At 36.1% G+C, this 24,923-nt stretch overlaps 1 protein-coding gene across 2 annotated transcripts in view; it reads left to right on the forward strand.

Annotated features, from left to right (window-relative positions):
• LOC122833458 (metabotropic glutamate receptor 4-like) overlaps positions 1 to 24,923 on the forward strand; it is a 167,527-nt gene that overhangs the window by 15,841 nt on the left and 126,763 nt on the right. For both annotated transcript variants that reach the window (XM_044121019.1, XM_044121020.1), the window contains exon 2: positions 19,485 to 20,508. In XM_044121019.1, coding sequence (XP_043976954.1) covers positions 19,954 to 20,508 — 555 coding nt within the window. In that variant the 5' untranslated portion in view covers positions 19,485 to 19,953. The remainder of the gene's footprint in view (positions 1 to 19,484; positions 20,509 to 24,923) is intronic.

A 24,923-nucleotide genomic window follows, 5' to 3' on the forward strand; every position in this document is an offset into this window, starting at 1 on the left:
TAAATGTAATGATCTTTCACCTGATTTAGCTTTGCCCAAGAAAACACATTAAATACATTATTTGATGCCAGTGGTGAGTTATGTCTCTTTAGAAATATATATTTTTTTATATTTTTTTTTTTGCAGAAAACGACTTGTATTTGCATCAAGAAGACAGAGAAAAAATCTCATTAGCAATCGAGCTTAATGCGCTACAAAATTGTCAGTGACATCCCTCTCTTCTGCCCCTGAAGACTTGTTACAGTGCTCACGGCAGCCTGTGAAGGAATGGCAGTGTAAACTGATGTCAGGAATGTGACATGAATGCAGACGGGGAGGAACCATTCTCATCTGGAAGACATCTTTCTTATTTAACAATGTCTCCTCCTTTTTAAATTCAGATTATCCTTCTTGAGATTGCATTGTTGTGTTGTCTTCCTCAGCGTCACATAGCAATTACACTTGTAAAGACCTCAGATAGTCTGTGTAGTTAAGACAGGTGCACATTATTGCCGCTTGTTATGTGTCAGGAAGTTCTGATATGTAGATTTGCTTGTTTGAGATGCAGCAAATGTAAAGTGTCTTGCAAAAGGATTTAAGCCATTTTAACTGTTTAATATTGTTACATCTTACAACCACAAACTTGGTTTGGAAGCTATGAGGCAAACCAACACCTGATGCACAATGGAAGTTAAAGGAAAACAACAAAATGTTTAAAAATGTTACATATAGAATATCTGAAATGTGTGGCAAGCATTTGTATTCAATTGTGTGTGCAAATCTTTGCACATCTGTAGAAACTTCATTTGCAAACAGTAGTGTTGAAATGAAGATTGCCAATGAAAATTGTGGAGTCCTAGTTACCTTAAATACATGAAACAGTATTTAATAAATTTTAAGGAACCACACAACCCTTCAAAGTAATCTTTTTGTCAGCTAATGTGTAAAAGATGGCCCACACTATAAGTTTGCTTCTAAAACTTTACTGTGCAAGCACTTTCAGTTTTTTACTGCAACCTGCAATATTTACAAATTTGATCTGATCTAAGTGAAATGATCATAATTCATGAAACGATTAAGAGATGCTCTGTCAAGGATTGATAAAAATGTATAATTTTAAAGGAAAGGTAGAGATAAAGCTATTAGTTCTGGTTTTGTGCTGTGGAGAGGCAGGTAAGATGAGTGGAGAAAAGAACTGTCCAGCCCACACACTGACCGCACATTTCACGACGAACGGCCTCCACCACCTGCAGCTTTGGAAGAAGTCTTCACACTGCCAACATCTGCTGTAGATCTCAAAGGAGCTGTGGGCTGTAGACTGCTCCTTTTTACTGTGGAGGTTTGGCTTTGATCTGCTTTGGAGTTTGACAGATAGAAGGAGCTCTGCCTGTGCAAGCCTCAAAAATGAAAATCCACACCGCATAATTTCAAGAAAATGGCTCAAAAGCTGCATTTTGAGGTAAAGGAGCAGGTGTTTGTGCTCCTGAGAAGCAGCAAAATGTAATTAACCATGTATTAAAAATGACTCCTTACATGCATGATGACATGCAGGTGCTGGATATAACAAGGTTCTGCGGGGGGTCGATCTGTGAACTATCCCACAGAGATTTTCATCGTATTTAGAACCAGTTCAATGGTGAACCCAATGTAGAAAAAACTACTGCTTCTGCTTAAAGAGAACTTAAAGAGAAGAACAGCTCTGAGTTATTGAAGAGTGGAACAGAAATCTATTCTACAGGTCATTGCAATGCAAACTGTGTTTAACATGGCAAGAAAAATGCACTGCAATGCTCAAATGATATAAAACCACTTAAAGTTGCATGGATGCATATAAAACAACACAAGGAAGTAATAAATTGAATATACATATCAATAGGGCTATTACAATATGACTGTAATTTCTGACAAAGTAGTGCTTTACCACCAGGCAAGAAAAGTTTGTATCCAAACCAAGAAAAAAAAAAACATCAAAAAAAAAAAAAAAGATTTATGGTCCTATTCTATATTTGAACTACATTGTTGTAACAAAATGCTCATAATGGTATGTGTAAGTGAAAGCTAATAAACCCATCTTATAAATGGCTGAGGTTTCCAAAGAATATTGGTAAGACATAAAGACTTTAGAAGATGAAGCAGAGGTAGAGAAAAGTGAAGAGCATTAATCTAAAAATAAAAAGCTGTTATTTGAGAAACGTTGCTGTTCAGTGTGAAAAAAAGATAGAATTAAAAACTACTCAAGGCAATTCTTCGATTCAACATTGATTGAAGAAAATAACACTTGATGATCCAAATGCATTCTCCATCTTTCTTTTCTCTGTTTTAGAACTGACTGGTACGATGTATAATCTGGCAGGTTGTTACTCCAGCAAAGGTTTTATTGCTTAAATTGCCCCATTTGGTTGTTTGGGTGGATTTGTAGTGCCCATGTCAGCTGAAGTTAACAACGCCCAGAAAGCCCAGGGATGGAGCTCATTAAGTTGGATGTGCCAGAAGTTCTCTCTTGTATTTATTGGCTGATCTTTGATGGGGTTTTGTCCTTATTGTACTTGTTATCTACAGTACACTGGATTAGTTTATTTGCTTGGATAAAGACTTAGCTTGAAAAACTGAACAATACAAAGATTTCATATATGCATTTATTTACTGTATTTGAATGTTAATATTTATTTTCATGTTGTTTATTCCTCTTCTTCTTTGCTACCTGCTGATTTGGTCTAGAGCTACAATATAATTTTACATAAATTGGCTGTTTTTTAGATTTATTTTGGTTGTTAGTGCTCCATTCGGACATGCATGTTTCTGCTGTCTGAGCAGATTATTTCAGGACTCTGCTTGGCTTAGAAATTATATAAATTTCATGCTGTTGTTATTTGGTTTTGGCATGTGATTAAAATATGAGACTCTGCTCTTGGTTTGCAATAGATTTAATTGAACCAAAAATAATTTATCAAGTTAACGAATGAACACTGGTAATCAGAAATTTCATTCCAGTACAGCAACAGAAATAATAATAATAACACAGCATTAACTTCACTCCCCAGCCAAGTGAGGTAATCTGCAGCCAATGCTGATTATCTCAAAATGCCAACTAATCAGCTGACTGATTAATTGTTCTGTCTCCATTTATACAATGTCAGAAAATCTATTCCCTAGGGTCAAGTTGACATTTTCTCTTTTTTGTCCCCCTTTGTCCCAACATTTCCCCCAAAAATAATTAGATAAATGTCAGAGAGGCAAAAAGTTTACCTGCATTATTAATCACTTTTCACACTGGATTCGATTGCACAAATCATTTTAATAATTCAAGCTTTAAATCTAGCTATGAAATGCCTGTCTACTTTCAAGAGTAGTGGGATTGTATATTATAGGTTTGCTGACTCACAATGTTGAAGTGTAAGAGATTAGAAAGACCATTTATGGTGAGAAAAATAGATTCTTCTAAGCTCTTCAAAGTGGAAACATACAAAAACTATTTTTTAGTGTTTGTGTGGATTTTATATTGAGAGATGATTAAAAACAATAACGTAGAGGACCTCTTCACACATACCATGCATCAGCACAACGACGGCAGAGCAGTGTGTTTTTCCACATTTCACCTGAGTCTATTTCTATTGATTTTTAAATGTACGCTAAAGAAGAAAAAGAGATAATTACAGAGAACAAAAACAGGTAAACACCATAAGTATTGCAGCATTTTCTTGAATAGAATCCAACGAAGCATGAAAATTTTGACATTTTCTTCCAAAAACTAAGGAAAAATTATATCTACTTTTAAAATTACATTTGGATTAGTGTGTCTGGGGGTCTCACTTGGGCCACCTGCATTTTTTTTCTTATATGAAGAAAATTTCTTTAATGACACTGGAGAAGCCGATGTTGTTCCCAGAAAGTAGAACATTTGTCCAATTGCCATTTTATTGTCTTAAACTTGAAATTTTGGAAATGTTTCCAACAGGGAAACCCAGGATGTACCAAGAACAACAGTCAGACCAATAATTTCTGGGTTTGTTCTCAGGCCACCTCTCATTGGGAAAAGTCCAGAAAATCCCCAAGGACAGTCTGTAGTAAGGCAATATAATCCAGTGGTAAAACTACCATAGCTGTCTCATTTCAAAGCAGGTCACCAGGAGCTCTGCTCTGAGCCCCCTTTTATGATGCAGCCCTCTATACAAAAACTTTCATTTCATCTCCTTGGATTTGGGATTTTGTTCATTTGATCATGATCCATATCTTCGGATCATGACATTGAGAGTCTGAGGTTCCCTTTTGATTTAGCTCTTTCTTCACTATAAAGGAGCAATGCCTGCATTACTGCAGATAAAACCTCTTGGTATTTACCAAAGTCTTTGTTTTGCTCACTGTTGCAATGGAAGTAGCTTTCCTCTTTAAGTCTCATTTTCCCCCATCTGTTAGTTTATTGGATGAGGTATGATTTAACAATAAACACATCTTAGGTCATACAGCCCCAACTGCAGCTGTCACACAGGCGTTTGATGTTTGTATCGCCACTAATCACATTGTTTTCATTTTCCTGGACCATTCAACAAGCACGAACTGCAGCTTTGAACGCATTGTTCTCTCTGATGTCCCCTGGTTTTCCATGTGATGTGGCTTCAAGGGAATGCTGTTGGAAATAGGTCTGCGAGGGGTGCAGGTTTGATAAAACATAATTCCTTAATCCTGACAGACAGGCAGGACCAGCTCAACAGATACAGTAAATCAATCAATGTGTCTGAGAAGTAGCAGCTCTTCGTATCGATTGTGCTCCCCTCTTTCCTCCTCTCCTGTCACCCAATAACACTTGCAAAGACATGCTAGACAGCGTTGGCCTGTGATATAGACTGTCTTCTCTGTCAGCCCCTGTAAATTCTATACTTTAGCAGCTGGTATTCTGAAATACAAGTTTAAAAAAAGACAGTATTTGACCTGCAAGATGAAGTACGTTAGGCATCATTACCAAGCGACACTTAGAGTCAACATGAGGCTTGAGATGGTTCACCTCCTTTTTGCCATCTTTTCACTGGGCCATTAACCAGGCTCACATATTTAGCAAGAGTTGTCTTCAGTGCCAGCGGCTTAAGAGACCTAGATATGTTTTAACCTGTGGATTCAACATTTAAACTTGCCCTCTGAGTCATATTCAATCCAGGGCCCCAAGGTGTGCATGTCATGATGGGGAGGAATAGAAAGCTTTACAGGAAAGGAAAATGGTGATGGTGATGAATACCAAGCAGAGAGGTGCTTTTTTTCCCCTTAAAATGTAATCTTATGGGAGAGACTCTGTGAATAAAGTATAAGACTTGGTAAAGATCAGGAGTGAAGTGGGACTTGTGGGAGTGTCTATTTCACATTGTTATTTCAAGATGATGGTCATTGAATCAGCCAGTCAGCGAACGGGAAGTCAACAGTTTTTAATATGCTCTTCTGACTCCCCGATGGTTTTCCCTCATATCATCTACATCCTTTTTAAGCAGCATGAGCCTCCTGCCTCCTCTCCTCCAGGGCAGGAGAATCAGAGCTGGTTCTCGCATTTCAGTCCATTTATCTCCTGCTAGATCCAGCTCAGTGATCTTAGCCCTCCATTAGCTTGCTCCGAAAAGCATCCTGTGCAAGTAAACAGAAATTTTCGGGATGGCTCATTTCTTCTCCCCTTTCCCTGTCATCAACCTTGTCTTCCAAATCACTTATGCTATCTTCAAAACAACACATTACATCCACTGTGCCACAAAAGCACAACTCTGGCTTTATGTTATTGAACCCCGCATACAAGTCTTAAAATTTCTGTATCCGGCATAGACAGGAAAAAGCTCTGTAGTGCAGATGTCATAAAGCTGAGATTTCATGAGATAAATTACACCCTTGGTTCCTCAGGGTTTTTGGTGAAGTGAAATCAAACGTTGACAGCCAGCAGTTGGAGAATATAATGTCTTAGACAGAATTACCACATACTATCTGAGGGCAGTAAATAAATAACAACTGTCGACTGCTAGTTTTTGTGATTTTTTGTAATTAATACAGTTCAGGTTTTAAATGTTCTGACTTTCATTTCCCATCTGCCTTAATGTTTAATGGTTACAAGATCCTTTGATTTTAAGGTAAACAAATTAGTATTTTGTTTTGATTTCTGCTACACTTTTCCAGCTTAACCTTTTGTATTATTTTTACAAAATCAATACATCAGTCTGGATGTAATTCCATTAATATAATGAATACAGGTGTTGAGTATTTATCGAATTGGTCAATGCAGATATTCGTTAAAACCCAGGTTTCCTTGTTATAGCCTTTCTTAGAAGGAATTTCTGTGGACTGTGAAAGTATTGTGTTGTGGAGATGGTTTCTGAAGAGAGCTAGAAAGCTGGTTAGAGTTAATAAGATAACGGATGGACCATAATACAGGAAGATCCTGGAAGAAAACATGTTAGAGGCTATAAAAGGCTTGAGAACAGGGGAGAGGTTTACCTTAGAGGAGGATAATGACCCTAAACACTCAGAGCTACTATGGTATGGTTTAGATCGATGCGTATTCAGGTGTTAGAAATCTAAATAATAAAACTGATGTTCACAGTGTCACAAGCCCTTTCCTCTCTACACCTCTCCAAGTCTAAATCTCACAAACATTCTGGAGGATAATTATTTTGTTGTTTTCAGTGTTTAAATGTTTTTGACTTGAAACACCTCAAACTGTTATGACAGTACTTTGTCTACTTATGTCAAAATTGCTGATTAAATTTTGAAAATTGTAGAATTTTAGGTGCCACAAGGTTCACTGTTATTTTACCTGGCTAGTTCACCATGGCAACTGATGATGCATGCAGCCCACAAAGAATTATTACTTTGAGTTTGGTTGGTTGTAAAAAGTGACACCCTTCCTTTAATGTGTTTTGATTGTTGATTCTATGTTGGATTGTGTTTTTGTGTTTAATTTGATGTAAAGCACTTTGAAATGCCTTGCTGCTGAAATGTGCTATACAAATAAAATTTGATTGATTGATTGATTGATTGATGGATGATTTAGAAAGTGTTGATACAATGTGTCAAATTTCCACAGAAACGCATCTAGATTCTGTATTCAACTGTTAAGGCAGAAATTTCTGGTCCCACACTGCCAAGTCCAATGTACTGCAGGCATTGTAATACTCTTAATGCCTGAAAATTAATCAGGCTATTAAAACTGGACTGCTTAGGATATCTAGCACTAAAACCTATTCAAATGATCACTTCTGTGTACAATTAACTATGAAACATTCTCAGACAGTTTAAAAGGCATGTATGCTCTGATAACAAAGACAGCTAGAACTTAAAGTGAATTTAGGTCACCATGTTAACATTTTCTTGTGATGTTTTAGTATTCAATAAAGGCCCCAGTGACCTTATTCTCTGTATTGAACTAAATTGCATGTGACTGGTCCTTGTAACGTGAAAGAAGTGTCAAATGATGATCAAACACCTTCCTTATTGGAGCATGTCTATAGAAGGAAAAAAAAAAACCAGCTCAACAAAGGAAGCTGATAACAACTGCAGTGATAGCCATTATCTGTGATTGGAATGTAATGTCACGCCAGCCTGGGGATGTCAAAGTTTTTCGCTCTGCTGTCTCTTGAGTTTGACACAACACACAGAATTATTTTTTCACTACCAGTGTTTTTTCCAAGACCTCATCTGGCATTTCTGTCTAGCTTCTATGTTCTGGGTACAGCCCCCATACAATCAGAGATAAAAGACTTAATCTATTAGCTACTGGTCAATATCTTTTCTTTTTTTTTTTTTTCAAGATTTTAGCTTAGGTCTCTTCCTTATGCTAGTATTTTACAAAACAAACACACTCACGCAACAAACAAACAAAAACAATCTCTATAAAATATGGAGAGCAATTTAGTATGAGACACAAAAAGGCAATTAGCTAATTTGGCTGGTGAGAAATATGCTTTGCCTGTCACGTTTTCTGGATGGCTCCCATTATTCGTGAGTGAAATAGTTTATTTTGGACATTGGATGGAAATCTAAGCTAAATACTGGGATCAGTTGCCATTGTAAATGATTACTATTGGTGTTACAGTGCCATGAAAAATTGCTAGTGCCCTCATAAATCTCTCCTGTTTTTGCTTTTCTCTCACACTTAAATGTTTCAAACCATCAAGCAGTTAGAATGTTGAACATAACCTGAGTAAATATCTGTGGTTACATTTATAAAAGGGAAAATCTGACAAAAACAGCCTGCTCTTTTTCTCCCAGCAGAAAAGAGCGTGTTTAAGGTCACACCTAAGAAACTGAATCAAGTTTTGAGCTGACTTTTATGAGGCCACTACAAGACATTCTGGATATTTTTTGTTTTTCTATTTTAGATTTAGGTGTTCTTGCTGATGCGTTTGATCACTGTCTTGCTGAATAACCCAAATGCACTTGAACATAAGGTCACAAACTGATGGCTGAACTTTTAGCATCTTCTAGTGGAGAAAATAATTGATAGTTCTATTTATTACAGCATGCTACTGGTCATAAAAAGAAAGGCCATCAAGACCATCAAACTACCACTATACAAAGGTAACGGTACACATATAAATGTGTATCAAAGAGTACAGCATTGTTTAAAGCTGAATACATTCAGAATGTTTATGTGCAGAACAGAAGCTGCGGTCCAGTACATAACTTTAAAGCTTATCAGCAGTCCAAAGCAGTGTAGACTCACTAAGGTCTGCTATTTAGGGAAAATTAAGGTTTCTTATTCAGCTGCAGCAGTGATGAAGAATTAGAGAAGGACCAAATAAAAGTTTGTCAGCATTTTTAAATGCTTAAGCTAATTACTTTCCTGAAACAGCTTCCATGGGAATGTGGACACAATTGGTACTGGAGAAAATGAGAAAAGGTCCACTAACTACTGTCTGTAGTAGCATTCATTCATCCTAAAATCCCTACACAATTATACCTGATTATTCAGAATTAATTTAAAATAATCAATTCAATTTTCAGGAAGTTCTTTACAAGCTGCTCTCTTCAGTTCTATAACATAATACAGACTATTTTCACAAATTTGAAGAAGGTATTTGTTCAAAGCTGAATGAAGTAAAACAAAAAAAAATGTCTTTTGACTGAAGTGGAAACATACTGAACCGTGACTTTGAAATCTTAATTTAGTAAGTTTCTCAGTTTTAGAGGACTTTTAGCTTCTTATGCCACCTTTGTGGTTCATTGTTGGTATAATATTATTTCTCAGAAATGTTCTTTTTTTTGCAAACAATAAGGACAAACGTGGACCCTGGCCTTATCTGAAGCAAGTGTGGACTGCAGTGCTATGAATGTTGTCCTGAGTTCTTCTGTGACCTATTGGAAGAATTCCTATTAGCTCTTAAAGTACTTTGGGAAGCTGGTGTGTCCTAGGAAAGTCATGAAGTTCTGACTGCTCCCAATGAAGCAACAGAGCATTACGAAAACTTTTAATGCTTTCCAGATTGATAGATGAATGACTTTAACATCCTTTTTCTAATTTCTCTAGAGCGAGGCACGATGCTGGTCTATTCATTTTTAGCCTAAGTCATGTTATCAGATGGGTTCTATTAAGTGTTTTTTTTTATTCTATGGGACAGAAATCAGGCCTGGTTATGACTAGTGAAACTGAACAAAGAAGGTTGTTAATCATGCTTAATTAAGTTTTAATTAAATTAAATTTAACAAGGTGGGAAATTACATTTCCAAACAGGTCTAAGGTGGTTTGAATAACTGTTCTTCCCTAAGGAAATAATTTTTTGCATTTGCTCGGGTTACCTTTCAAACATAAAGGTATTCCATGAGCTGAAATATTTACGTGTGTCAAAAAAGTAGAACAATATATTTGGAAAGAGGGTAATATTTATTTACATTGCTGTATGGATGGTATTTCTTTAAACAGTTCTGTATGATATATATTTTGCCCTGTTTATTTTCAAAAGCTCTACCTCCTTGTGTTTAATACAATTCCAGCCAAAAGAGAAATGTTTGCTGAGCAACAGGAGGCATTTTACCGCTAATTAATAAATGAGCAAGGGGAAGGAAAATAATTAACGTGTGTGCTCCATACTGATTTCAAACCAATAAACCAAGGCTTTTAATGTTCAAATCACCTCGCCTCCTCCTGATATATAAATCCCCTTTAAATAGAGAGCTAATGTTACTTTTGCTCCCATTGCTTCAATCTCACCACCAGTTGCTGTGTGAGCTGGATATGAATAAAATTCAATCAAAAGATGTCCAGCATGTCTCTTTGTTCGTTCACACCACAGTTAGAGTTGGTAAAATATCCTAAACATATTACCATAGTAACACTGAATATTTCCTGGAATTGGGAATGTTTAACATGTTTTTTTTTTTCAGAGAATATTAAGTCAGAAATTCAAGTGTACAGAAAAGTGAACTGTGGAAATTTGCTAGAATTGATATTGACATGCTGATTATTATTGCATTAATATAAACACCACCTATTTTCACAGTGATTGAAAAGATACTTGGGTCAGAAAAAGGTTGTTTCCGTTATTACTCCGGAAAAAGATTTTTGATTAGTTGTGACTCAACCACATTTATACCAGTGCCAGCTTTGTGAACAGTGCCTCGAATCATTGTTGACGCAGAGTAGACTTTTGAATTGAACCGAACTGTAACAGAGGTGAAAGTTTCAGGTAAAATAAACAAATTGCAGCAATCAAAAAACTGTACCTGGTGCGATGATTTGTACTGGGCATAACAGATCCTTTATCAAACAGAGCTCATGTGTTGAAAACAAAATGTGCATGGGGTGAAGTCTTCATCTTTTCATGTTTTTATTTAAGAGGTTTATTAATTTTATGTATTTAAAATATGATATGAATCGTATTGATATTGTACATCGTATTGAAAATAAAGCACAGGATTGTAGAGCATAACACGTAAAAGAACTGGTGTTGTCTATCGTCAGTAGTAAGTGGGTGGTAGGTACTCCAGAATTAGTCCAGAATAAGGCAAAACATTTGACAAAGTAAAACTTAGAAATTCTAATGAACCTAAAATGAAAGTCTTCCTGACTGTGAAGACAAACACAAGGAGCTGAAAAAAATCATGCATATTCAGGGAGAACAAACCAGGCAGAAATTTGCTGTGGAGTACAGTTTTTGAAAAAAGAAATCTATTATACTTTTTTTTTTTAAAGATCAAGATTATATTTAAAGAGTAATTTTGCTAAAAAAGTAGGTCCATGACAGATTGCTGGCTGTTTGAAATAATTGCATTGTGGTTTTCCAATTTTGCTCCTCAAGAAAAAAGCATTACCCTTAGACCACTTACAAGTTTGATCCAGATTATTGATGGATCTTTTATAGGATAATTCAGTCATTTTATTCCTTCATTAGAAACAAAGTGGCAGTCTCCTCTAAACTCTCTAGTCCTTGTGTGCAGCTAAGCCCTGCTCTCTCCATTCATTTTCCTTTGGGCAGCAGCACTTCTACCTTCCTATTGATCTGCTGTGCAGCATCAACATGCTGGAGTGTCAATTAGAGAACCCCTCCTGCCCATGTATGAGAAGAGAGCTCCTGCTAAAAGTTTCTCTGGGTTGTTTGCCACGTAGCAACTCCTCAGGTTTCATCTGCTTACAACACATATCCCCTTATTCCAGCTGGACCCTTGTTTGTTTTTATAATCCTCTAGCAAAATAGACAAGACAGTAAAATGGTTGGTGTGAAGCTGTGAACTCTCTAATGTGATGTGATAAAAAAACATGCAACCTTGTGAATGTGCAGTGTCAGGTCTGCAGAGGAGCTTTGTCTGCTTCAAAGAGCACATCCTGCAGGATTTTTTGTTTTCAGGTAAAGTGCATTTGTAAGGGCAAGCAGAATGAATGGATCAGAAGGACACATTTTTCTGAGTGAAGAGATCCTTCTTGTGGCATTGTTACTCATGGCAACAAAAGTGTAGAGTTTTTTTTTTTTTTGATCTTCACTGACTTGTTTGTGCATGCAGAAATGCAAGAGATATTTTTAAAGTAGATTTAAAAACAAGCCACTTCCAGACTTGCTGTTATAGCTGAAAAACTGATCAGAGCCAGGGTGGGGATCCAATAAGCCGGGTATATGAAAGCAAACATTCCTCTTTTTAGTGTCTCAAAAATAATATATTTAAACATTATGGCTGAAAATCAGACTTTAAAAATCTCCATTGGTCTCACAAGACACTGGTAAACTCATAATACAATCCAACTAATATTTATTTGCTCTTTAGCTCAGTTTACCAGTAGTGACTAGACAACTTTAGTGGTAACACATTTCATTTTTGATTTAATTTATCCTTCATGACATTTCTATTAATCTTTTTTGTAATTGTGATCATCTTTGATTCATTCTAAATGTACTGAATTTATATCACACTCTTCTTGCCATATCAATCACTCAAAGGACTTTACATTAGAACCACATTTACATAGTCGCTTAAGTGCTTAGTCCAGGGTCACATTCAAGATTTGGCAAGGGGAAGCTGGAATCAGACTCACAACTTTTAGATTGCAAGACAACTTCCAAAGAGCCACAGTCATGTAGAAATGTTGTCATTCTTCTTCAAATATGTAATAGAGATCAGTCAGTGGAAAGATAAACATTTCCCCCTCAGATATTTTTGATAGATTGGTGAACTTTCAGATAAGTACATGCTTTATTATGCGGTGATATTCTGTTATTGAAAAGCAAATTAATTAATGATGAGTGAAAGTAGATTTTTAATGTCTTTGCAGCATCTTTAGTGCAGAAGAGAACAGGGACAATGTCTGTCAACCAACCCAGGAAGATGATGAACTCAAAAAAACTGTCTGTAAAGTGTGAGCAGTCAGAGAAAATCACTCTGACCGCTTTAAGAAGCTGTCAAGAGAAAGTGTGAGTATGTGACTGATGGGACAAGCTACACAATGATCCATTCAACTATTAGCTTATTTCATGGTTCAGTTTTATTCGTGAAAAGGCTTCAGCAACACGGAGTGTCATAGATAAATGTTATCTCAGAAAACTCCTATTTGTCTACAGATCATATCTGTGTCTCAGAAAGTACAGAAGTTCTCCATCTGCATAAAGGGAGGTTGTGTTTTTGTGCTTCTTTGGCCAGCATACAGAAATCCACCTTTACTCAGTGGACTTTATTGTGATTTCTGTATGCATGTGTATGTCAGAGTTAAATCCAGCACTACAAGGATGTGAGAATCAGTGAACGCGATGTACTGGAAAGCACAATTTGATTTCTTTGTATGATGGGAAAATTGCTCTTGAAGTGCAATCAGTTAATATTTTGGTAAAGATAGTTTAAAGGCTTTCTTGATATCACATATCTTGCCCATTTTGTAAGAGTAAATCCTAGATTTCATATTCATATATCTATTTAATAATTTAATATTCCAGCTTAAGTATTTTTTGCAAATGTTGCCAAAAGCAGTCGCATATGAGTACAGTTTATTGGGGAGATTTAGTTAAATTATACTTGATTTCACTTATGAACAGAAAAAGTAATTTGTTCAAGTTTCTTTTCTGTAATATTAATAATATTAATCTGCTCCACTTACCTTACTTGTAAAAATAAATATCCTTCCGACAATCCTTTTTTAAAATTTTTTATAATATTTATTGTAAATATGTAATTTAGCTACTAGACCCTACTCCTGGTTCTGATTGTTTTTTTCTGAATGAGATATGCATTTCTGTAGATGCCAGTAGAAACAGGGAGGAACCAAATGAGCTTGAGTTTTTCACAGATTATCTGTCTCATATCAAACTGTCACAACATAGTGACAGTTTTCACAAATATGTAAAAAAACATGTATTTTTATAAAAGTTGCCTGCTGCAGCGTTAACACTTTTCCCATCTATATTACACAATCTAAACATGCACCATGTCGTAAAGCATAATTTCCCCAGTGAGCTCTCATCTTGAAAAAAAAAACACTAAGGAGATTACCAACCGACATTTGTGAAGAAAAATTATCTCTGAGGGAAACTTTGGAAAATAGTATTAAGCTTTCTGGTGGAAAAATCATAACTTTTATGTAATATACTCGTTATTGCACAAATACATAGTTACCAATGAGGGAGAGATGGTTTGACGTTACAAACTAATTTTTTGAACTAACACTTTAAACTGACTAAAAACTGTTTTGTTACTTTCAAAAGTACTTTCACCCTCTAAACTCATATTGTGTCACCTTAAAATTATATCTCCATTATGTTTCACTGTAGATATGCCAATTATTTTTCAGCCAGTTTTCCTTTCCTCTTGATACTCATTCATATGGATTTCTTTTGTTACTTTACTTTTTTGTACTTCTGCAGTTCTGGTTGTTTCACACCTGTTCATGAAATTAGCAAATTAAACTAATTTTCAAGAATCTACTTGTAGTTTATTGTAAATATATGTATTTATGTGACTCCAATAAAAAGAATCTTTAAGCAAAAGGTCACTTATAGTTATTGAGGTTTGATCAGGGGTCATACTACTGCAAAAAGTCCAAAACAGTTTGGAAAAAGAAAATGATGAAATAGCAATGCATAAACTATAAAATAAACTGGTGAACTGACCCAAAGCAAAAGGATTAATTCTAAGGATGCAACTATTAAAATGGCACAAACATTGCTCTGATGAAAAGTAGGTACAGATTACTAACCTCAATTATCCAATAAATTATCTTAAGTCACACAAAGAAAACAAAAACTGGGCTCCTATTTAAGGAGTGGCTGGTGTAATTTGGCTAGCAGTAGGTCACAATTCTGCTTATTCTGAGCAGCACAAGATCAATCATCTCACATGCTTCACCTGACATTTGAGAGCATTATAGGTAAGTGCATCACAGTTTACAACACTCTGAACTCTGTTATTGCAAACATATGAACATTTGTTGATATTTGGATAACTTGCACACTTGAAGGACGAACCAAATCTATCTGTCATAGTTAGAGTTCTAGGTCATGTTTCATCCTTTTGATGTGTCTCTTGCTCAGTGTATGATCTTTATTTTTACAGGTTACAGGTTTAATAATAAGTTAGAGCAGCTTTAGTAGCTCTAGTTTGTAAGTCTGTGCTGTAATAGGTACTTATTTGCCTCAAGGTTATTTTATGGCCTTTTGAAATGAATGAATGTTCTGAAATATGCTTTTTCACCTAGGAAAAGGTTGCTTCCCTGATATAAATCTTCAGTTTTCCTGCAGCTGTCTTTGACATTTTCCAGCTGCTTAACATTTTTTGTTGTTTTTAGTGTCACTACAGTGAATGTTTGAGATTTGCCATTAAAGAGCAATCTTTAAATATACAATTATTTTGTATTTGTATCATTGGAGCCTTTTTTGTATTTCTTTTGCCTGTACTGAAAACCAGCTAAAACAAAGGGGGGCTTAAAAATTCTGACAAACAGATGAGATTTGGCATTCATCATCTGTGTTTTAAAACAATTTATCACACACAAATTACTTGAAGACAAAAATATACAACCAGGTTTCCAACATTCTATTCTCATTCAGCTTGTACATCAATGCATGCCACATTGAATACAAGTCTGAAGGGTGCATTTGTCCCAACTTCAGAGATTCATTAAAAAGGAATATCTGAGCATCAGATAAGTGACGACAGTTTCTGAGATCATTTTTTTTCCCATGGTTTATGGGACGACTGCAGATCACGCACTGAGATCTTTCAAGGTAATACTGAAAGAGTTATTTTGCATTATCTCCAGTAATGGAACATCAGAACCTATTGATCTGGAATATAGCAAAACAGACTCATCAACAAAGTGTTTTATGTGATCTGTGATTTATGTGACTTCTTTCTGCGGCTGTTGCACAGATGAGGTATTTTCATAGATTGGCAAATGTTTTTCAGTCTGAAGAAGACTTATGGACTGTCATGCTGCCAGCAATTCTTTTCCACAACCATGAAGTTTGATGACATTTGTCTTTGATTCCTCAGTCTCGCAGAACATTTTTGTTTTGTTTGAAAAGTTTAGTTCTTACAGCTAGGATTTTTTTTTTTGTCCTCTTCATACCCTAGAGTGTCTGTTCGCAGCAGTACTTGTTTCTTCAATCTCAGTGCTTGCTCTTATTTTAGATGTACAGTTGCATTTGGTTACAGGGCTAAGGTGAGCTGGCTGGCCTCCCAGTTGTCACTTGCTCTGCAAGCAGTTAAACTCGGCCTGCAGAGAATCAAGTCTGAAAAATTACTTCTCACTCAGTAGGAGATAGTAGAGTGTATTCAAAGGACCTTGTCACTTCCAATATGCTCTCAATGAATCTCAGCCATTGCTGATCCAAGGTCTCAGTGTACTCTGCTACAAAACCAATGTCTACAACCCCATTCTGCCACAGTGTGCAAGGAGATTGTTCCTTCAGAGCCTATTACTATGGAAAGATTTAACAGGTTGCACACATCAACTCACAAGATGGCTGGTAGTGGTATACTTTGTGTATCTTTCGGGAATTTCTTTGATTCTGTGATACAAATAAATAAATAAATAGCATCAATAATTGTGTCAATGTGTGCAGATTCAAATTTCAAGTAGTGAAATAAATGAGAAAGACACAGCTTTTGATCTAAAAAAAATACTGTTTAAGAGAAAAAAAAAATAACTTTTTTAGTACTGCTTTACAAGCAAATACATAATGCCACTGTATATATATATATATATATATATATATATATATATATATATATATATATATATATATATATATATATATATATATATATATATATATATAAACTAATTTTCTAGCTTGGATGTACAGAATATTTTTGTTTAACATCCTACAAAATCCATCAGGATGTCTAATTGTTTTAATTTAGTAACTAGGCCTAATCCCATCCTTGCTTATTGTTTGAGGGTTTCCCTTCTTCTTCTGTTCTTTAATTGGATCTAAGGGAAGAGCTGCAGCAGGACCAGATGTTTATTTCAAGGCACTCCACATACAACGTTTGAATGACCTCATGTTTTTAAGCTCCTATTGACATTAACTTTGTGGATTTGGTTCCAAAGGCAAATTCCCCAATTTGTGTTGTCTTGGCTTACTTTTATTTTAATCTCATTTCAAAAGGACAGCCAAATAACTTAGAGTTTATTAGATTTCCTGCAAAAGGGGATTGATAGTCAAAATGTGGTAACAGGTCCAAACTCAACTATGAATTTTAACTGTTTCAGAAAAAGAATTAGCATAATGACACACGACACCCAAAGTATTTTTGTGTATGAGATCACAGATGGGCTGGGTAAAACTTAAGTAAACATGAACTGTTTCAGAAAAAAAATAATGAATATAAAAAACACAACATTAAAACATAAAGAGATGCAAAGGTTCTCTGAGTTTGTTACATTATGATACTGGATTCTTTTATTAGTTTCTGCAAATTGTAGATCTGTCAATCACTGCAGAAACTGGAGGGTGACAGCTACAGTAACTTATGGTTCATGTACAAATGAAACTAAATTTCTTACTCGCGGATGTTAACTGAAATGTTTTGTGCCGTTACATTATTGATAAGGCTTGGAAATATAACTAACATAGGCCACAAGCCTGCAGTAGCACAGCAACGCAGTTAGCTGCTACAGGAATTTAGAAAAGCAGTTTAAACTTAAGAATTTTTGCTGTATGAGCAAGTTCATGCAAACCCATGCAAACCCAAAGTTATTTTAAGATCATTCAGGGAAAGAAAAAGATAAGTAAATTTATGATAGTGGTTGTGTATTGGCCAAATAAAGCATATTCCAGAAAGCATTTTCAGTATCTACACTTGTTTTCCTCTGTTTCCTCACAACTTTATGATCTTACAGTGTCAGCAGAATCTGATATAGACATAAAAGCAAAGCTGGGAAAAATGTTGCATTAATTGCTTTTGGTCGGAAGGAGTGGGGATGCGATGACACACTGCACACATCTGTCCTGCTGAGTCACAGGTTGTGCCCTGTGAGCTCATCTGATCAGCTTGTGGGTGAATTACAGCATAATCTATATTGGGGCAGGGGGGGTGGGGGGGGGGTTGCATAAGAACTATAATCGTCAAAGGCCAAGAGACATATTAGACAAAATGAAAAGCCTCAAGTAAATGTTTTTTGGGGAGTTTAATTGATTTTCTCAGTTTCCATTTTGTCAGCTAAGGCTTGATTGACCATAAAATCCTTCATAGTAATTTGATAAATGGCTATTTCTGAAAAACTAGGCTGGTGTCTTTACTAACTGCCTAACACTTGTTTTCTTGTATACGCTGATTGTTCAGGATTGCTCCAATGGGGCGGTGCATGGTGTAGAGGTAGAGCAGTTGCTATATGTAGAAGAGTTTTCTGAAGTGCACATTTACTCAGCACAAACTAACATCAAAATCAAAGTGTCCTATATAGAGATTGAAACTCAGTGAGCTCAATGGTGTATGGTGTGTTTGAGTGGATGATGTAGGAGACAGATTTGTTATGTGCAATCAAAAATAATCTAGAGAGCAAAAGGCAGCAGCATACCTGTGGAGGAAAGCAGAGACAAGGCAATAACTGAAGGTTTTACCAGGTGTCCCAAGTTAGTAAATATCTGATCTAACCCCAAGTGTTGTAACAATATACTTTGTATGCCGCTGTCAGGGCTTGATTCCCGACCCTGAGGCCTTTGCTGCTTGTCTTACCCTCTTCTCCCTCTACCCATTTCCTGCTGCAAATAAAGGCCACTAATGTGTGAAAAACCTTAGAAAAAGAATGCTCATTTGTCTGGTTCACAGCAGCACAATGGTCAGTGTGTATCTGTCTAAAAGTTGGGAAGTGTTTGCAGGGAGCAGATCGATGTGTGGAAATAAGTAATTTCAGCGCTTCTTTGAAAATGAAATCTACTTTTTATTTTTTAATAACACTATAAGAGGTTTAGAGCAATTTATCAGAGCCTTCCTTTGCTCTTCTCCTGTATTTTTCTTGCCTGTGAACCACAGATTTAAAAATGCCTGAGAGACTTTAATACCCACATATGAGTCCCATACATTACAATATGTGTAATTTCTTTTTGCCCGACATAAACAGATGTCCCTAGGTAAGGTTCGTAGCATTAACTTTATTTATAGATTACTCAAACATTTTGAGCTTTTTCTTAAACCCGTAATCTGACTAATCATCTGTCAGGTATTGAGGCGATAATGTTAACACGTTATGTGCTGCTGCTACTCATAACACAGGGATTGTTTCTGGAACAACATAAAAGTCATGCTCTTTTTCAGTTTCTCTTCTGTGAAAGCAAAGGGAAACAAAAGAGTCATAGAATTTTGCAGAATTTTGACATCAATTTCAGAAGAGGTTGTTATATAAAAGCAAAGCAAAAGGGATCGAAATTTGAAATGTGGGCATATGCTGCAAAAACAGGAAAGGAAGACATTTTTAAACATAACTGTCTCCTCCTTCATAATGCTGTAGTTAAAAGGTTAAGTAAAAAACCACTATTGAAAAGCTCACACAAATTCAAATTCCTTTGCCCTTTTCTGCTTTCTCTGAGCACTGTCTCACTTCGCTTCTCTTTTTCATCTTTTAGGAATTCGCTCTGAAGCCTGTGGACCTGAGACGGCCCGAGGGCTCTGACATACACCAAATCCCTGCCCAGGGGAATGGTGGAGATTAAAAACTTCTGATTGAGGTAGAGAGGAAAGAGACACAAAGACAGGGAGGAAGAGACAGAAGAGGAAAAAAGCTTATCGTACACCTTTGTTCTTGTTAATGCCCCAAGTGAAGGATCTCCAAAGAATAACAGAAGACACAAAAACAGCTGCCCACAACAGTGGTCAAAGGATGGAGTGAGTAAAAGAAAGAAGCAGGATTACATCCCGAGAAAGTGCCAAGCTCATATTCTACTCTAATTGAATGCCTGAGAGAGGGCATAGACATGAGAGGAATCCTTTTCTGTGAAAACTGCTTCAAGAGGCAGTGCAATTAACCCTCTGGCCATCATAAAATAATACCTGGCTATTGTTGTTTCCTGATTGCTGGTGTGGATTCGTGCTCGGATGGTGATCATGTTTCAGCCTCCAGCCTGTAGACCAAATCAGAATGGCTGTCAGAGAAATATCCACATTCTGCTGGTGCTGCTGTTGCTGCTTCTTTACAGCTCCCTCAAGGCCTCTTTGGCTGCCAAACCCAAAGGGCCAGGACAAACACATTTGAACTCCATCCGCATTGACGGAGATATCTCCTTAGGAGGGCTGTTCCCTGTGCATGCCAGGGGCCATGATGGCAAACCCTGCGGGGAGCTGAAGAAGGAGAAGGGTATACACAGACTGGAAGCCATGCTCTTTGCCCTTGACCGCATAAATAATGATAATAATCTCCTGCCTAACATCACACTGGGAGCAAGGATCCTGGACACCTGTTCCAGGGACACTCACGCCTTGGAGCAGTCACTCACCTTCGTCCAGGCTCTGATCGAGAAGGACGGGACAGATGTCAAATGCCTCGGTGGGGGGTCGCCAATCATCACCAAACCTGAGAGGGTGGTGGGCGTCATCGGCGCGTCTTCGAGCTCCGTTTCCATCATGGTGGCCAACATACTGCGCCTGTTTAAGGTAAGACACTGCCAGAATGCAATGCAGAGAAAAACACAGCAGAGAAAAGATTTATGACGTGTTTGCTTTATTGACCATCTCATACCCAGTATTGGTTTGAATAATTAATAACTGAAAAAGAACATCAGTAGCTGAAGTATAAAAGAACACTGGATGTCTGTGCACCATGTCTGCAGCAACACAATGGACATTCCCTTAACTTCACAGAAGAGATCCCATTGTAAATCTCATCATTCTGACTGTTGCCCCGGAGGACTCGGGTTGCTAGGCAATGAGAGGTATTACCTGTCACAATACAGGAGTGATTAATAAGATTCCTGATTTCATTTTTTCCCCAAAGCCTTTCACACAATCAGTTAGGTGTTTACATTTCCCCACACTACAGAAAAAAATATGTTCTGTTCATACGCATTTGGACATTTGATGAATTATTTAACACATATTTTGTTTTCTTGCCAGTCAGCTGTTGCAAATGTCCCAGTTCTTTATTCTTTGCTGAAGGTAACATTCCTTTATACAGGTTGGCTTGCCAGAAAACAGCATTTAAAAAAAAAAAAAGTTACTGTCATGTTGTTGCCATGGATTTGTGGGTATTGCACATAATTCATAGTTATTTCAGCAGTGCAGTGGATTACATAATTCAGTCACAATTGAGACAACCAACAATTTTTTGTTTCAGTTAACACTTGGACTTTAAAATTTATGATAATCCTATGCCTTAGTTGTAACGGGGCAGGGAGAGCAGGGAGATGTCTTGATACTGTACAAAAAAAACATGTCTGACATAAACACACTCCACTTCACCTTTTCTTTACAAGTACTGCTGAATGTGAAGCTGTTTCCAACTCTGCAGTGCGTTACAGGTGTAAAAAAAGGATACGGCTGTTCAACGAGTAATACATTTTTTATAGAATGTGTATAAACAGAATAAAAGAACCAGATTTTCAAGTAAATAAAGCCAAATTCACAGGTGTCTGATAAGTATTTGGCTTTCAGAGACTGGCATAGGCTCTTTGCTGAACCATAAAATTGTTTAAATCTTCACAATATTTGCAGATGAATAAGTCATGTAAATAATCATTAGCTACATTGTCAGATATTACAGCTGGAAGGCCTGAGATTATAATGCATGGCATTTCTCTCTGTCTGCCTGGTTTATTTTTTTTTCCCAGCACTCCTGCCAAATGTTAATGGACTTAATACTTTTATTGCTTGAAGTGCTGTCACAGTAAGAAAATTATGATGTCTATATCATCATACCAAACAATTACGATAGCAAAACAATACCATAGCCAACCAAACTGAATACACGGAAGACAAATTGTGATTCTTTGTTTTTCAGTTTATTTTTTTTAGTTAATTTTAAGTACAATTTTAGTTTACTTACTCAGAGAAGGTGAAGCTAATTAAAAAAATTATTGTAAATATTAGCCTGATGTATTCATGACAATCATGGGTTGTAAATTAGGGCTATATTTGAATGTAACATTTTACCTTGAAGATATTTTTACTGTAACAGCAACACAACAGCAACATCAAAACAACTTTATGAAAATGGTTGCAGAGAAATCCTGCATTCCTAAGAAGCAATGATTAGCTAATTGTTTATTTGGAATCTGCAGTAGTCCTAACTATTTTCCACAACTGTTAGTATGTATGTTACATATATATTCTGATTTAATTTTGGGGAATATGGTGGTATGCATATGGGTGGGTTGTTTTCTTAAGAGTGAAGACATCTTACGTCAATAATCGAGAGATGAAGTGATTAGAAATTCAAACTAAATGTCTGAACAGAATTGTCTCAAGTCTAAATGAACTATGCTTTGTGAATAACTGAAGCTAACCTTCAGATAATTCTAAAGATAGTTAGCAGGAGATGTGATGTTGTTAGCTTAATGGTCTTCCAGGGTATGGTAAGGTAAGATCAGCTGTTTTACCTCCACCACTAGGTGGAACCATGTAAAACAATTTTCTATGTTTGTCCTGGTTAAAATAATTACTTTTAGCTTAGAGTTAATATGGTGTGGCTCTTTTTAAAGTCATTTTCACTTTGATGCAAACAGTTTGGGATGAAACTATCCTGGTGCCTCACTAATGCAAATCTGAGTTCTGAATTAGCTTTGCTCAAAATGAGAAAATGATAGATCATAAATTAACATTAAGATATTGGAGTTTCAACGTTGTTAATCAAGCCAGAATTATCCATGCATGGATGTATCAAAAAATAGATTGTGTCTCCCAATCCAATGTATATCTATTAGATGAAATGCTAAGATAGCAAAAATGCAAGCGCATATATCACTGGTGATGTTTCAGTTTGGAATAAGTTTGAAATATTCATAAGCATATTTTTAGAGTGCAAGCCAGAAATTGGACGAAGATGCTTATAATTAAATAATGTCTGGTGCTGATTTATTGCCAGTTAAACATGCTTCTTGTTTGCAAGTTATTCATTTAAAGTGACATTTAAAGATGAGCCAGAGAGTTAAATTTGGAGCTCATTGTTCTATCTTTTATAGATGAACATCAGTGTATTTGTTGGCTGTTTCTATCTCATTCAACAACAGCTTGAGGTTTAAGGATTAGGAAGAATGTTGTGTCATTCTTTGTTTGTCTGACAGACATATAACAGAGGAAATGGCCCATGTTTTTTTGAAAGAATGCATCCACGTTAATCAGAGTAAAGATTGAGGTGTCACAAAATTAGCATATTTTGTTCCTGATACTGATACAAATAGGTATTCTGTGCAATACTAAATGATTTATCTTTTGCATTTCATTGTGATCATTGCCATCTGGAGAGAGAGTCTGCAGTGGGACACAATATTATCACTGAGCTATGATTAGTGGATACAGTCTTTCATTGATTGTAGGAATCTTTATGTCATAAGTGACAATTGCATTTGTGAGAGCAGAGTCAATAAAATGCAATAGTCCAAGTGAAACATTGTCCATAACTGATATATAACTACAGTATTGGTGAGAACTTTACATATACATACAAACATTTCTTTTTCATATTTTGACCTTTTCACTATGCATTTGATCTGGACAATTCAGAATAGGAAATTATGCTTTATATCAACGCTCAAACACAAACACACTCTGTTATTCAATTAGATGTACCTTGACAAGTGAGACCTTGATTAAACATCTTAGGGAACCATAGGGAATATTCTATTATAATTCCTGCTGGATATTTAAGCATTCTTGCTTTCTTTGCTTCCTGGCTTATACCAAGCAAATATTCACCAGGTTTGTAATGGGATATTTTCATCAGTTTAAGAATAGCTTTGATTTCTTTATGTAAAAAAAAAATTCTGATGTGGGTTAGAAATCATTATGTTAGTAGAAAATTCAAATATGTTCAAGTTCCAACTATCTAGCTGATAGGTTTGTTAATTTGGACGTAGCTCTTTTTTCTCATTATTTCATCCACGTTGTGCAAACAATGCATCCCCACAACATAATGTTCCCACTACAATGCTTGGAGTGCAGTATTTCTATGCTGGACAGCCTCGTTTTGACTGCTGCAAATGCATTTTTTATCTCTGTGGCAAAAAAGGTAAATCTTTGTCTGGCCTCACCATAAACGGTATCTTAAATGAACAAGCCTGTTTTCTAGTGTCAACTCAGAAAATTAAAACTTGATTCTGTAGCATAAATTCACTGTCTAAACCATTTTTTATTTTATTTTACTGGGGGAATAATTGGATTCTGTTCAGAAAGAGAGTACTGTAATAGAGTAGTAATAGAGTAGATTATCTTATATTAGATCTTTATTGGTCATTATCACCCTGCATAATAAACTGCGGGGTGCCATCCTGTCAGCAGAAGTCAAAGGCAGGATGATGAATAGTTCAAAATGCAAGTCTTTTAAGGATGATGAAGCTCCTCTTAGCCTCTACTCTAACACAACTTGCTAGTTTGTAACTTTTCATTCAAGGTTTGTTTTAAACTGTACAACTTCTTGCCCAACACCATAAAGCTACCACTTGTTTCAAGTGTGTGTTAATGTGTGCTTTACATTCAGCTTTCTGGTGTGCTCCATTCACGGGTATTGCATCTGTGGACTAAAACAAATCGTCTATATTCTCTAAAATTCAGTTAAGTTTATTTCAGTTTTCCTTTATTTACAATATGAGATCATTGTTTTTCTTATTATTTAGAACTAGAAGTTGATATTAAGAAATATACCAGTGAATTATTTTTGACTACAGCAAATTTTAGAACTAGACACAGTTTGGACTCATATTTATTATTGCTGACTTTAAACCAAGCAGCACAATGCACTGGATGCACTGTACATCATGTGTACTGTACATCCAGAAACTACTCACAGCACTTCACTTTCTCCACATTGTTATTGTACAGGCTTATTCCAGATTGTATTAAATTAACATCAACACAGA

Source organism: Gambusia affinis, linkage group LG07 (genome assembly GCF_019740435.1).
Source record: "Gambusia affinis linkage group LG07, SWU_Gaff_1.0, whole genome shotgun sequence".
NCBI classification, from domain to species: Eukaryota; Metazoa; Chordata; class Actinopteri; order Cyprinodontiformes; family Poeciliidae; genus Gambusia; species Gambusia affinis.